The sequence below is a fragment of the Aotus nancymaae genome, unplaced genomic scaffold, assembly GCF_030222135.1.
Source record: "Aotus nancymaae isolate 86718 unplaced genomic scaffold, 86718_ANA_hifiasm-v0.15.2.pri h1tg000092l, whole genome shotgun sequence".
NCBI lineage: Eukaryota > Metazoa > Chordata > Mammalia > Primates > Aotidae > Aotus > Aotus nancymaae.
In genome coordinates, this window is record NW_026988507.1 from 9,115,526 (window position 1) to 9,129,600 (window position 14,075).

Here is a 14,075-nt window from a genome sequence, read left to right on the forward strand (position 1 = left end):
CACTTATAAACGGGATCTAAATGATGAGAACACATGGACACACAGAGGAGAACACCACACACTGGGGCCTATTGAAGAGTGGAGAGTGGGAGGAGGGAAAAACAACTTAATGGGTACTATACTGAATACCTGGTTGACAAAATAATCTGTACAACTAACCCCATGACGCAAGTTTACCTTATATAACAAACCTGCACATGTATCCCTTAACTTAAAATAACATTAAAAACAAAGAATATGATTATTTTCTTTCCCATAGAGAAATTATTAATAATATGAATTTGAGAGATTTTATTTTACTATTCAACTGTCATTACATGAGTGTTAGAAAATGAAATTGGGTATACAGGGTTAAAAATAATTTGTAGCACTTTAGATAGAATACATAGTAAGGGCTGGAATATTGAAATAACTTACAAAAACTCTTTTACCCCTATAACTCATACTCTGAACTTAAAACTCTTCATGCTGTAGGAAAACAAAAAGTATGTTGTCCTATCAAACAATAAATCAAATTTTGGGTGTTTAAGTACAAGTATAGTAGTCACAGGCAAATAATTTCAAAAATAACTAACATACACTGCAATTTGTTGCATCAAATATTGTCTTCCTTAGGACAAGTATTATTTATTAAAGCATTTTACTGTAATGCTTTTCATTTCAATATCTGCCTTTTTATTTGGAACAGACCTACAATATCTGCCTACAATCAATATCTGCCTTTTTATTTGGAACAGACCTAAAAATTGAGTATGTTTAGATTGAATATTTCCATTTCATCATGTTTCTTTTAAGTATGCTTTAACATATTTCAAATAAATAATTCAAGATTGATTTGCTCTTCAAAGATCATTCATTGAGCTCAGTACATGGAAAACAGAACATAAAAGCACAGAAGAAAGGTAACTGCTTCTCTTAATCGTGTTTTTTTTACCTTAATTGGATTAATTATTGACTTAATTTCTCCCATTTAGCTTTGAATGTTCAATTGTAGCCTTAGCATACTAGAAAAAGTTTTTCACAGGTGGAATTGATACATAACCTACATATTTAACATGAATCTGAGAATAGAGCAGTTAGGTCATCTATCTGCACTTATCCCTGCAGAAACAGGGAATTGGCCAAAGAGTGATTTGTTTCAGGGAAGTAAATCACCCTCAGCACAAGGAAGCTTATTTAAGTTTAGGCTCTAGTGCATTTAACAGAAAACAAACTAGACATTCTTTACACAATGAATCATTTAAAAAATGTAAACTATTATTCATTAAAATTATTGAATTAATCATTCATTAACAACATGCATAATTTTACTGTGAAAGAAAAATAGGGAGGTGCTTTAAATTGTCTTTTTGTCTTAATTTGTTTCATAGAAATTCCCATATGATGCTTATAAGAGTGCTTCTGTATTTCAGTCATAGATCTAAAAAATTTTCAAAAGATAAGCCAATGCCATGACTATTCTTTCCTATGAAAAAAAATTAGTGCTGCTAGTTTTCCTTTCGGATCTGAATGCTTAAAAGCTTAGCATGAAAGCACCTCTTTGGGCTTTGATGTTTTATTTAACAATGTACAAACTGGCTTGTGATAAATCCTAAATTATAAAAATTATGAAGTACATGAAGATAAGCTCTTTATTCAAAATGTATTGACTACTTTAATTCTTATTAATTATTGCTTTAACTTATATAGCCATTTGTACAGATGAAAAGTTAACCATGAATTTAACTTTTTACTTTAACTTGCAACAAAATTTCATGGTGATTTAATATAAAGATTTTAGGAAGAGATTCAAAATTTCATGGTGATTTAAAATAAATATTTTAGTAATTCTTATTAACTATTGCTTTAACTTATACAGTCATTTGTACAGATGAAAAGTTAACTTTTTACTTTAACTTGCATCAAAATTTCATGGTGATCTAATACAAATATTTTAGTAAGAGATGCAACATGGTTATGTAAATAGTGCTCTAGTCTGGAAAAGCAAAAGGATTAAACTCTAATACTTGCCTTAATTCTATATTTATACATACATTCTTAAGTATTTATATAATTCTGAAGAGCTATTAATAAAATGAGCTATATAATATTTTAATATTAAAATGAGAGTAGTTCTTATGAGCGCCTGCTCTGATAAAGGAACAGATTGCTAACTCCCCTAATAGAATCTACCAGGTTAAAATGATGTTCTCATTGTAGCTTAAAAAGATAGAGGATCATAATTATGTCTTATCAGACAGAAACTGTAAGTTTGTTTATTATTATAGACCTTGTTTTCAAAGAGGAAATTTAAATAGGTGAAGCAGAGTGAGCTTTTAGTTGCTCATTGAAATGATAATCTAAGAATCAGTCAGTTGGGGAAAATGTTTGGATGGGCAGAGAAGAACTTTTACATTAACATTATGATAATCCACAGTACAATTCTTATGAATAATCCAAACCAATTACAGATTATTTGTTTAAATTAAGTAAAAGAACACTTTCTGTTTTCCTCAGTATATGGACAATAGCATCAAATGTATCTGTTTTATTTATTTATTTGTCATTTTCATGGAATCTAGCTCTGTCACCCAGGCTGGAGTGCAGTGGCATGATCTTGGCTCACTACAACCTCCACCTTCAGGTGCAAGCGATTCTTCTGTCTCAGCCTCCCAAGAAGCTGGGATTAGAGGTCCCTGCCACCATGCCCAGCTAATTTTTGTATTTTTAGTAGAGAAGGGGTTTCACTGTAAACTTGTTTTCAGTCATCAAAACACAATATGTTTGGTAACAGATTCTTCTAAATTATAATATGCAAATCTCATTGCCTTGATGACTCCTTTTCTTTTCATCATGATCTATCAGTATAAAATTACACAGGTAAACCAACAGTGGATCATGCTCCAGTTCCTTTTTATTTTTCTTTTCATCATCCTCGGTTAACTTCCAGTTGCCCCAATTATCATCTTACCCTCCTTGTTTCTCCCTTTTTTCTTCTACAAATATTTTTGAGCACCAACTATGGACATTGTGTTATGTAAAGCACTAAAGAATATGAATAAAAAAGGATTGCAGTCCTGGAGATGCTCTTTTTTCTTTGTCTTTGATACAGAGTCTCGCTCTATCACCAGACTTGAGTGCAGTGGCATGATCTTGGCTCACTGCAACCCCTGCCTTCCAGGTTCAAGCGAATCTCCTGCCTCAGCCTCCCAAGTAGCTGGGACTACAGGTGCGCACCACCATGCCCAATTAAGTTTTGTATATGTTAATAGAGACAGGGTTTCACCGTGTTGGCCAGGATGGTTACAATCTCTTGACCTCATGATCTGCCCGCCTTGGCCTCCCAAAGTTCTGGGATTACAGGCCTGAGCCACTGCACCCAGTCTGGATATGCCCTTTTTATAGTGGCAAAAAATAAACATGTACTACTAGTTTTAATTCAATGTGTTAAATCTCCCTAATTCAAAAAGTTTGCTGAATGAATGATCTCAGCATAATAATAGACATATCCAGAACTTAGAAGTTATTTTCATATACTATATCTAATTGGATACCCAGATCACCACTTTGAAGTAGTTACATGGAGAAATGGCATTATCCCCACTTAATAGTAAAGGCAAATGAGTCCCGAATAAATTAACTAACTTGCCCAGGTTACACTGCTCACATGTAGAAAAGCTGCCGTCTTTAATTCAGGTCTTCTGATAGCTTAAAAATCTATCCTCTTTGCTTCTTTTAAAAAAGATTTATTTAATTATTAATGACAGCAACTAACATCACATAGTACCTTACCAGCTTAAAATAGCTTCTTAGTTCTATTCTCCTCATTTATCAAATATGTGTAAAAAAGAGGAAGAAAGAAGAGCGAGAAAGAATACTAAATGAAAGAATGATAGACCTTCATAAGGCAGGAAATTGAGGTTTTATATATAATATGAACATGTTGTTTCTGGTTTTATTCTTTTTTCTTTTTCCTTTTCTCAACTGGCTTGATCTGGCTAACTAACAAAGATGTTAAACCGGAATGTACATTTTTAGGATGTGGACCCACCAACTGCACCTGCAGAGCTATTAGCTAAGGGGGCATGTCTTACAATGACATATGATTTCAAAGGATGCTTTTGTTATCTCTTTTCCACAGTCAAAATTAAATGGGTTAAAATGAGTTACAAATACATCTTCTAATTTTTCATTTGGGAGCATCCATTTTATGATGCACTTGTCTGAATCCAAAGAATGTACCCAACTGTGCACTGAGATCTTAACATCAAGTAATTGGACAGATTAGGGCATGTGTGGCATTGGATAATGTCTTGTCTTTCAGTCAGCATAATGAGGCTGGGGACCAACCTTTCCATCAAATGGGAAGCAGTCTTTGTCCCACATAACATATGCTGGCATCTCTTAGAGAGTTGTTATAATGGTACATGGCAAGACAAATATCCCTTATTTAGAAAGTATTTTTTTCTTATAAAAATAAAAAATGTAAGTGTCCAATTTTATGCATATTCAATGTTAATAAAGCAAGTAAATAGCAAAACAACAGAACTTCTGTTGAATTTTATATTAAATACATACAATGATTAAAAATCATATAAAGTTATATGATCTATGCTTGAAAATATATTGCTAAATGGGTACTCCATTACAAAGTAGACAAGAGAGCATAGTTTCTTGTAAGTATATTACATTTTTAAATAAAATGTAATAGCATAATAAATTTATTGAGCAAATACTATGCATTGCAGTGCTAACTGCTGTCCTGTATGTTTGTAAACATAAAAATCATCCTTTAAGATAAATGATTCCCATTTAGAAATGAGAAAAGTGAGGCTCAGGCCAGACGAGGTGGTTCATCCCTGTAATCCCAGCACTTTGGGAGGCCGAGGCGGGTGGATTGCATCAGGCAAAGAATCCAAGACCAGCCTGGGCAACATGGAGAAACCCTGTCTCTACCAAAAACCACACAAAATAGCTGGGCATGGTGACAAGTCCCTGTACTCCTAGCTACTAGGATGGCTGAGGCAGGAGGATAGCTTGAGTCCTGGAGGTCGAGGCTGCAGTGAGCTGTGGTTGTGCCACTGCACTCCGAAAAAAGAGCCAGTGCACTCTGTCTCAAAAAAAAAAAAGTGAGGCTCAGAGGTTAAGTAATGTGCCTCAAATTACAGAGCTTTTATATGATAATGCCAGCATTCCACCAAAGGTTCAGCGGGCGGCAGCCGCAATTCTGGCAATACTGTGTACTATCTTCAGAAGGTGGTCTAGGAGCAAAGCCTTTAGAACGAGAAACATCTAGATTTGAATCCCAGCTCTGCTTCACATTAGCTGGGCATAATCTTAACTTCCTCATCTGTTTAATAAAGTTATTCTGGGAATTAACCTAAGCAATGCAAACAGAACTAAGCAGTATGTCTGACAATATACTGCAAATGTATAAACTATAGTCATTATGATTTCATTAACCAAAGGTCTCAAAATATTTTCTGATAGATTAACAAATGTGTTAGAAGTTACGGAATTAATTTTTTTTTACAATTAAGAAGAATGAGTCACCTCATATCACTACAAGGTTGTGTCTTACTCTGTCAATAGGTGTGTTTGCTTTTAGCCTTGGCTCTGACGGCTTGTAAAGAAAGTTATTTAGTAAGCACACTAGACAGCGAACTCAGTCCTTAACAAAATACCATTTGAGAAAATGGAATGTAAGAGGTGAAGGTGATGATGAAAATAAGTTGGTTTCAAGTAACAACTCTGACAAAATTTTAGGTTTAATATTACTTGAAAACCATTTTTTCCTAATATTTAAGGATAAGAAGACATCAAGGTAAATATTCTTCAAAGTCACATACAAACCACTAGCAGTGAGCACATCACTTCTAGATATGATATTAAGTATAAATTATATTCAGAAATTTAGGTATGAAAGAAATAGACTGAATTTCTCTGAGACATCGTTTTTGTTATTATTCTTAAAAAATAGTTAATTTTGTCACTTCTACTTTGAGATTAATAATTTAAGACAGATATGGTAATCATGTCTAGATGATGAGCCTATATATTGTAAAGAAATAATTTTCTGAGATAAATAATAAGGATAGTATTTGCAACAGAACCAAAAAAGAAGGAGGGAGGCCTACATCTATTACCAGTGCCAAAGAAAGTATACTTTCTCCATGACAATTTTATTTCAAAAAATGGTGTTCAGGTAAGACTTAGGTCATATCAAGAGATCACAGAAAATTAATTAAACTCCATGATTAAAGGCCTATATTTGAGATAGGTATGTAAAAATGTTTTACCTAAGTTTGTTTAGACCAATTTAATCACTTGGTATTTTCTGCAGTTTTAATGGATGCTTGTTAAATCAAATACATGATCTGTCAGTATAAAATTACACAGGTAAACCACTGGTGGGATCATGCCAGTTTTTTATTTTTTGTTTTAAAGAAAGAGCAACAGTGTTCAGTCTATAATACAGAAGCCTGTATTACAAATATAGGCAGCTCTAGGGAATAATAATAAAAACTAAACAGAGAAATCCTGGCTATGTGGTATCTGTCTCCTATAAAGCTTCACCTTAGATTACGTATATATCCTGATGAAATTTCTATGAGGTAGAGAAAAGCAAACACTAGTGTTCATTTTGCAGGTGGATATGCTAAAACAAAAAGTTTAGTGTTTAGGTCATATCTAGTATAATAGTTAAGGATGAAATCTAAGTTTCTATTAGAACTCTAATAAAGATTCGTATAAATGTGTTTCTAGAGTCCTGCTTGAGAAGCCAACTTTAAGAGAGAAAGCTCAATGTGTGAGAACAGCTGTCAGATCTGGCTTCGAATTCTGAATCTTGCAATTAGTCATATTAATTTAGATAAACTATTTAGTGTCTGAGTCTATTGCCCATTAGTGAACATGAGCATAGGACTACCTGTCAAAATGTTATTATGAGGATTAAATGAAATACATGTAAAATACTGACTACAGACAAGGTATTTTAGTGCTTTTGCCCTTTAATTTCAGAAGTATCATTTTTATCTAATTAATTACATTAAATTGCATGAAACTAAGAGATAGTTTACTTGTGGCAGTTCCTGTGCATTACTTGGCTTTTAAAAGCAAAAACATTAGAACTAATCATTATATTTAGAAGTTAGGCCAAGGACCTGAGGTAAGCAGGAATGTAGAGAAGTGATATTAAGAGATCACAGTAGAATTTTAATGGAATTCTATCATTCATTTAAAGCCTTCTCTACACCATCTAAAACACTGAAGTTTGGCAAAGCCTAGTCAAATGAGCTCAGAGAGGCTACATTTTCTTTTTGATACAGGGAATAATAAAAGCTATCATTAGAATCAGAACAATATTTTTCCTTAGAAATATAGGGGAGAAGGAAAAAAGAATAGAGTATTTCTTGCACTAAAGGCTATTTAATTGCAGCTGGTATTTACCATAAAATATACACTTACTTGGCCATTCAGTTATAAATGACTTCGAGAAACACATAAAATTATGAGCCTTCTAAATCATGAAATCTGTTTAATCAAGCAAGAGTCTGCCTGGTTAAGATTCAGAATTTACATTAAAGTTTATGATCTAAATACTTACCTCATTTCAACAGTCTCAGTGGCATTTTCAGTGGTTCCTATTTACCTCTTTCTCTACATTAATTATGTAAAACATTCTTAAACTTCATATTTCCTCTTTTGATTTGTGGCATGTCTTGATAGAGAATACACACATGTGAAATACACATACATGCTTTTTAGATGAATTACTTACCTCAGAGCATTCTTTTCAAATACGTTCAACCATATATTGAAGTCGCACTGCATTTACAAATCTTTAAAAATTTCAGGTTTCTCTTACATACATACCAGCACCATCTGTTTTAATTTTGTTAGATGGTATACTGGGCTCTCCTCTACCCAACGTATTGGTTGCCACCACGCGGAATTCATACTCCATCCATGGGATTAAGTCCACTGCTCTTGCTGCCTCCATATTTCCTTCAATAATTGGGGGATCTAAATAAAATAAACATTAAACAGAGAATATAGGTTGATTAACATCACTTTTATAACTTCACATTTTTATTTTACTATTTCTGGGAGAATGGTATATATTACATTGAGTTGAAATAAAAACTATAACTGGGAATGACAAAATGTTAAGTTCAAGAGAGTAAGAGAAGAGGTTTAGTAAATAATAAACTTACTTACAAACAGTGATATGCATATAAATCACATACATAAGCAAGTTCAAGGTGGGATGACTGCAATTCTGCATGTCTAACGAGCCACCAGGCTTGCTGCTAGTCCATTAACTGCACCTGGAATAGCAAGGAGCTATAGTCTGAAGGTAGAATCTAAAAAGATTTCCTGAGATAAGGGTACAATTGGAGCAGAAAAATGTTATGGATTGTCACTGTTTTAGTCTATGGCTAGCAAATAATTTATAACTAGGATAGAAGAGGTTACTGTTTATATAATTTTTACTTGGTTTTGTTGATTTATACTCAAATAATTTGGACCAGTGAAAATTAATGTTATAATAATTTATTAAGATTTGTTAGGTATCCCTCAGAATTCATGTTACTAGATACTAATGGGAGATGATAAATTATGGGTGGAATATGATCCCAGATTGCTTATTTAATTGAGATATAATAAAACATACATCCAAGGAAGATCTGGGTGTTATTTTAAGCTTTCCTCAAATATTTCCACATATGTTTTTAATAATCAATCTGCTCATGTAAATACCTGTACTTGTAGGCTTTTCTATGACTCAATATCTTATCATTTAGGGAAGTTTTATCTGGCAGTGTAGCCCAAGAATATGTAATGGTTAAAGATGATGTATGCATCAACACAATAAATACCAGGCACCTCAGCATCCAGTTTCTACTTTTGGACAAATTCTCGCATGGCTCAGACTGTCCCATCTCACCGTGCCATAATTTTAACACTGCTATACACTACTTTTGCCATTTAGCTTCTTATTTTGTTATGGATTTCTTCTGTAGATTTGACATACATTTTTGACTTTCTAATTAAAAGTTTCCCTTTTCCTTCCTCTCTATTTTATTAAGATTTATTAAGGATTTCTACCTCTTTATCTCATATCTCTTTCACTCCTCCCTCACACCAAATCAGAACCTGTTTCTTTTAATTGAAATGCATAAAAATATTTTCCTAGGTAGTTTAAAGAAGTAAAGTGAAGTTTTGGTTTGTGAAGGGCTGTTTATGGAGTGAAGGGAGAATAGAGCTTGTGTGATGATGCTGAGTAAGGTAGCCCTTCTTTCCTGGACGCTTTTCAATGATTTTGACCCCTTAATAAAAAAACAAACTGTCTTAGGTTAAATGGTGCCTTTCTCCACCCAAAAATATGTCCATGTTCAAATCACCAGAACCTGTAAATGTCATCTTATATGAAAAAAAAAAAAAAGGCTTGCCAGACCCTTTAAGTTAAGTTTAAGGTTGTATGTGTTAAGAATCTTCGGGTAAGATTATCCTGAATTATCTACGTGGGCTCTAAATCCAATGACAAATGTCCTTATAAAAGAAAGAAACAGAGAAGAGTCACACCTAGAAGACCAGAAGGCTGTGAGACCACTGAAGCAGATATGAAAGTGATGTAGCCACAATGCAAGGGACATGTGGAGCCACCAGAAGCTGGAGGAGGCAGAGAATGGAGCCTTTTGAGAGGATTCAGTCCTGTCACCACTTTGATTTTGGTCTCCAAACTATGTTTGTTTTAAGCTACCAAGTTTATGTTGATTTGTTGGCAACCCTAGGAAACTAATACAGAACCTTAAAGGCAGAAGCTGATCAAGCTGTTTGTGAGTTTAAAATTATTGAGTTTGGTGGAGGCTGGGGCGTGTGCAGTACAGAAGTGTTTTAGGAGACTTGAGGAGACAGTCTGACCTGTTCTCCTGCTTCCTAGCCTGCAAAACTCCAGCACCATTTAAGGAATGGAAGAATGGAAATGTTGGACGCATTCCAAAGGGTGACAATATTGTGCTCCTGTGATGATCAAGGCTACAGTGGGGTTTTTCCAGGAGGCTGGGAGGTCAACAGGTAAGAGCAGGTATGTGCTAGGACAGAGAAAGAAGAACCAGCTGGATGTGCAGAGAAGCTGCAGCTGACTGACTGATTTTAAGCACATGTGAAAAATGTAAGGATCCAGTATGGAAATACCCCAAACAAATGGAAGACATTTTCCAAGAGTAGAACATCCTAGTTGACCACCAAAAATATGTGAAGGAATGACGGTAGGTAAGGCAGGAAAAGTCAACAGGAATCATTTCATGCTAGATCTGGATTCCAGCTGAGAGGTCAAGGCTTTGATTTTAATGACTGAGATGAAGAAAGGAAGATAAAGCAACCAAACTCAGAGTCATGACCTCAAATAGGTAGAACCTAGGAAGAAGCCCTTGGTCCAAAGATGCAAACAACTCTCTCAAAGGGGGAAAAGGAAGTTCATGTCAAGAGGAAGGACTTCCAGAATGGACAATCTGAATGATTAAGAAAGGAATTTGATATAAATAAGAATAATATTCCCACCAGGAATGCTAATAGCTTGACAACTCTTCTTTTTAGATAAACCCAATTATTATGATTCTTGATAATTTATATTAACATCAGTACCTATGAGAATATAAGTATCTAAAACAAACACATTTTAGTAGATAGTTATAATACCCACCTCAATAAAACAGTGTATGTAAGTACTAGGAATAACTTAGCAAAAAAATGATTAACATCTATCATTTTTTAAAGATGTACCAAGAATTAAAAGTGTCTGTTCTCTCTAAGCTGCTTTTACTTCTGCAGATCTGGGTGGCACTTCTAACCCCAAGCACATCAGAGGCACATCATTTAAAACACATTCTCTGTGACATTTTTCCTGGCTCTTGTCTTGAGCTAAGTAGCCCACATCATCACTACAAATGGAACTCCAAGTCTGGCTAGGTCCACAGCAGGCCCACACTCAACATATTTCTTCTATCTCCCCTTGGTTGTTCCTGGCTATCATTTGTAGCCATTTGTACATTTCTTCTACTTTTTATTTATGTTTTGAAACCCCTCAGGACCTAGTATGCCCAGCATGATGTTTAACAAATAGAAGTATTTATTGCATTTTTGCTTACAATTATATATATATGAGATGCAAATTCTAAAGTTTGTGTCTGTTTAGAGTAGACGGCGTCTCAATGCAAAAAGCACAGCCTTGTGTACGGCAGTCACTTTAGTGTCTTCTTCATCCTTGGATCAGGCAGGTAAGAGAGGGAGTGTACTCTTTTACCTTGCCCCACCACATAATATCCATCACTCTATGACTCTATATTGTCATACATTCAGCCCATAAATTGTCCTGTTCTGTCTAAAGCAGAAAGTACTTCTCCATCTTCTTAAGGCCTCTTCCTTTCTCTTCAATTGTGAGTTGATTCTCATTTCTCTCTTCCATTGCTGCTGTGTATGCTTCAGGGGTTTCCCTTTAAAACATATTTTATATGTTTTACTGTGAGCACTAAATGTCTTCATAAATGAACTTGTACCTAGGAACTACTGGATCCTTTCTTCTCTCTTCTTTTTCTTATTTTTTCTTCTTCCCTCTCCCTCTTCCTCCTCTTTCTCCTCTTCTTCTCCCTCTTCTTCTCTTCCTTCTCTTTCTCCTCCTCCTTCTCCTTCTCCTTCTACTTCTCTTCCTTCCAAAATCACCTCCACAGAAGCCTGCTTCCTACAGAAGTCAGCTTTGCTCTGGAAGCAGATTTATCCCTCAAGCCAAATGGAGAAGAGAAACAGGAATAGAGAGACTTTGCATCCTCTTTCTTTAGCCAAGTTCCTTGTAACCTGTTTGTTATTCTTGAAGGCAGAAAGAGAGTAAAGTACTTTGCATAATGGAGGCAAATACTGGGGATCAGGGGCAGACCTTGTTTTAGACCTGAGTTTTAACTGGGTCAGTTCTGAGGTAGGCCATACAGATAATCTCTGCAGTGAAAAATCAGATCTCAACTGTATAATACCAGTTAGAGGCATCTCTCTTTAAAAATAATCTAACTGTTGTATATTTAATGGTTAGTTTTGTTTTATTTTTAGTGTCAGAAAAATTTTTTTGGAGACGTAGTCTCGCTCTATTACTAGGCTAGAGTGCAGTGGCACGACCTTGGCTCACTGCCACCTCTGTCTCCTGGGTTCAAGCAATTCTCCCGCCTCAGCCTCCCAAGTAGCTGGGACTACAGGCTCACACCACCATGCCCAGCTATGTTTCTTTTTTGAGACAGAGTCTCACTGTGTCACCCAGGCTGGAGTGCAGTAGCTGGATCTTGGCTTACTGCAACCTCCATCTCTCAGGTTCAAGCCATTCTCCTACCTCAGTCTCCCAAGTAGTTGGGACTACAGGCACCCACCACCACGCCCAGCTAATTTTTGTATTTTTAGTAGAGAGGGGGTTTCACTATGTTGGCCAGGCTGGTCTTGAACTCCCGACCTTGTGATCCACACGCCTCAGCCTCCCAAAGTGCTGGGATTACAGGCTTGAGCCACTGTGTCCATCCTGGCTAATTTTCTTTTTTGTTTTTTTTTTAGTAGAGACGGGGTTTCACTATGTTGGTCAGGATGGTCTCTATCTCCTGACCTTGCCATCTGCCTGCCTCATCCTCCCAAAATGCTGGGACTACAAGTGCCAGCCACTGTGCCCAGCCTTTAGTGTAAATTATAAACAAAAGAGATATAAAGCAGGAGACCTTAGTTCTTATTTTAGTACTTAGGCAAAAGTACACAGTTTAGCACCCAGCTATAAGCAGTAATTCATAGATCTATTTACCAATGCCTTGAAGCCCTAAGACTTGGAATAAAAAGTTTCTCACCATTCTTCGAGGAAAAGCGAATCAAGCCCATGGGTATCCTCAGGCCAATAATTCATTGTGTTTTAGTTGCCTGGAAACCATGCTGTGGTGCCTTACCTTTAGACCACACTGATTAGGTGTTTGAGTAACTTTAGAAACAGCCAGAATGACTTCAGGACTAAAAAACAGATTGTGTCAAGAATAACTCCAGCCAATGTAACCCCTCCATGGTAGATTTTTAGAAGTTACCTCAGTGAGTCCTGGTATTTCTTGAAGATCTAAACACAAGCAGTATCTTTGGAATCCCCCATTTCAATCTAAAACCCGAATATTTGAAAGTACCCTGAACAAACCTACTCACTCAGAGGTTCTAAATAAAAATGAGCGTTTAAAGGCTTCTCACTGGTTCTAATGCACCTACTCAGTTTCATGTTACAGGTCCTAGACCCAACCCGCAGATCACCTGGCAGGACTCTGGAAGGAGCCATAAGTTTGGCCAATTTCCGTGAAGCAAAGAAAAGCAAGCTGTGCTCTGGCATCTCAGAAGGTGTGAATTCTTGATCCTTCTCTAAGGGAAATATCAATGTAGCCTCATAAAATCCAGAGAAATTCATGTTTGAAATGAGAACTACAAAAACTGAAGAAACAGAAAGGCAAAACAAACAAACAAACAAAAAAAAAACAAAAAAAAAACTCTCCTACAATAAACCTAGAGTGTTTTTGTTTTTAAAAAGAGAATACTAATACTAGGTAAAGATATGGCAGAAGATATACTCGTATACTCCTGATGGGAATAAAGACTGGCTCTACCTTACTGCAGAGCAATTATATAATACAGCTCATGGGTTTTGGCTGTTTACACTCAATAATTTAATTTACAAATACCTATTTTAGGGAAATAATCTAAAGTACAAAGGAACATTTATGTGCAAAGATGTTAATTGCAGAAAACTTTTGATAATCAACTCAGTCTTACATATGACAGAAATTTAAATATAACTATATTTTCTTCTTCATTTTTGGATAATTTATTCCAGGTCCTCTTAACTATTTCTCATAGCATGGTTACCATGCCTCTTTATGTTCTGTCCAACGTCCTTTTACACACACATACCCCATCACTAATAATGATCTATAATTTGCCCTCTGACAGTAGCAGCATAGAATCAAACATAATTTTCTAACAATGACCTCAGCATCTTGTAGAACTCCAGGAATGGCATCAAACTGTGTGCTGTCCATCCA

The 14,075-nt window shown here is 35.5% G+C and overlaps 1 protein-coding gene across 3 annotated transcripts in view; it reads right to left on the minus strand.

The window, feature by feature from the left end:
* The window catches only part of CNTN1 (contactin 1), a 385,274-nt gene that overhangs the window by 68,629 nt on the left and 302,570 nt on the right, over window positions 1–14,075 (minus strand). For all 3 annotated transcript variants that reach the window (XM_012465626.2, XM_064369834.1, XM_012465627.2), the window contains one exon: window positions 7,855–8,004. In XM_012465626.2, the coding sequence (XP_012321049.1) occupies window positions 7,855–8,004 (150 nt within the window). The remainder of the gene's footprint in view (window positions 1–7,854; window positions 8,005–14,075) is intronic.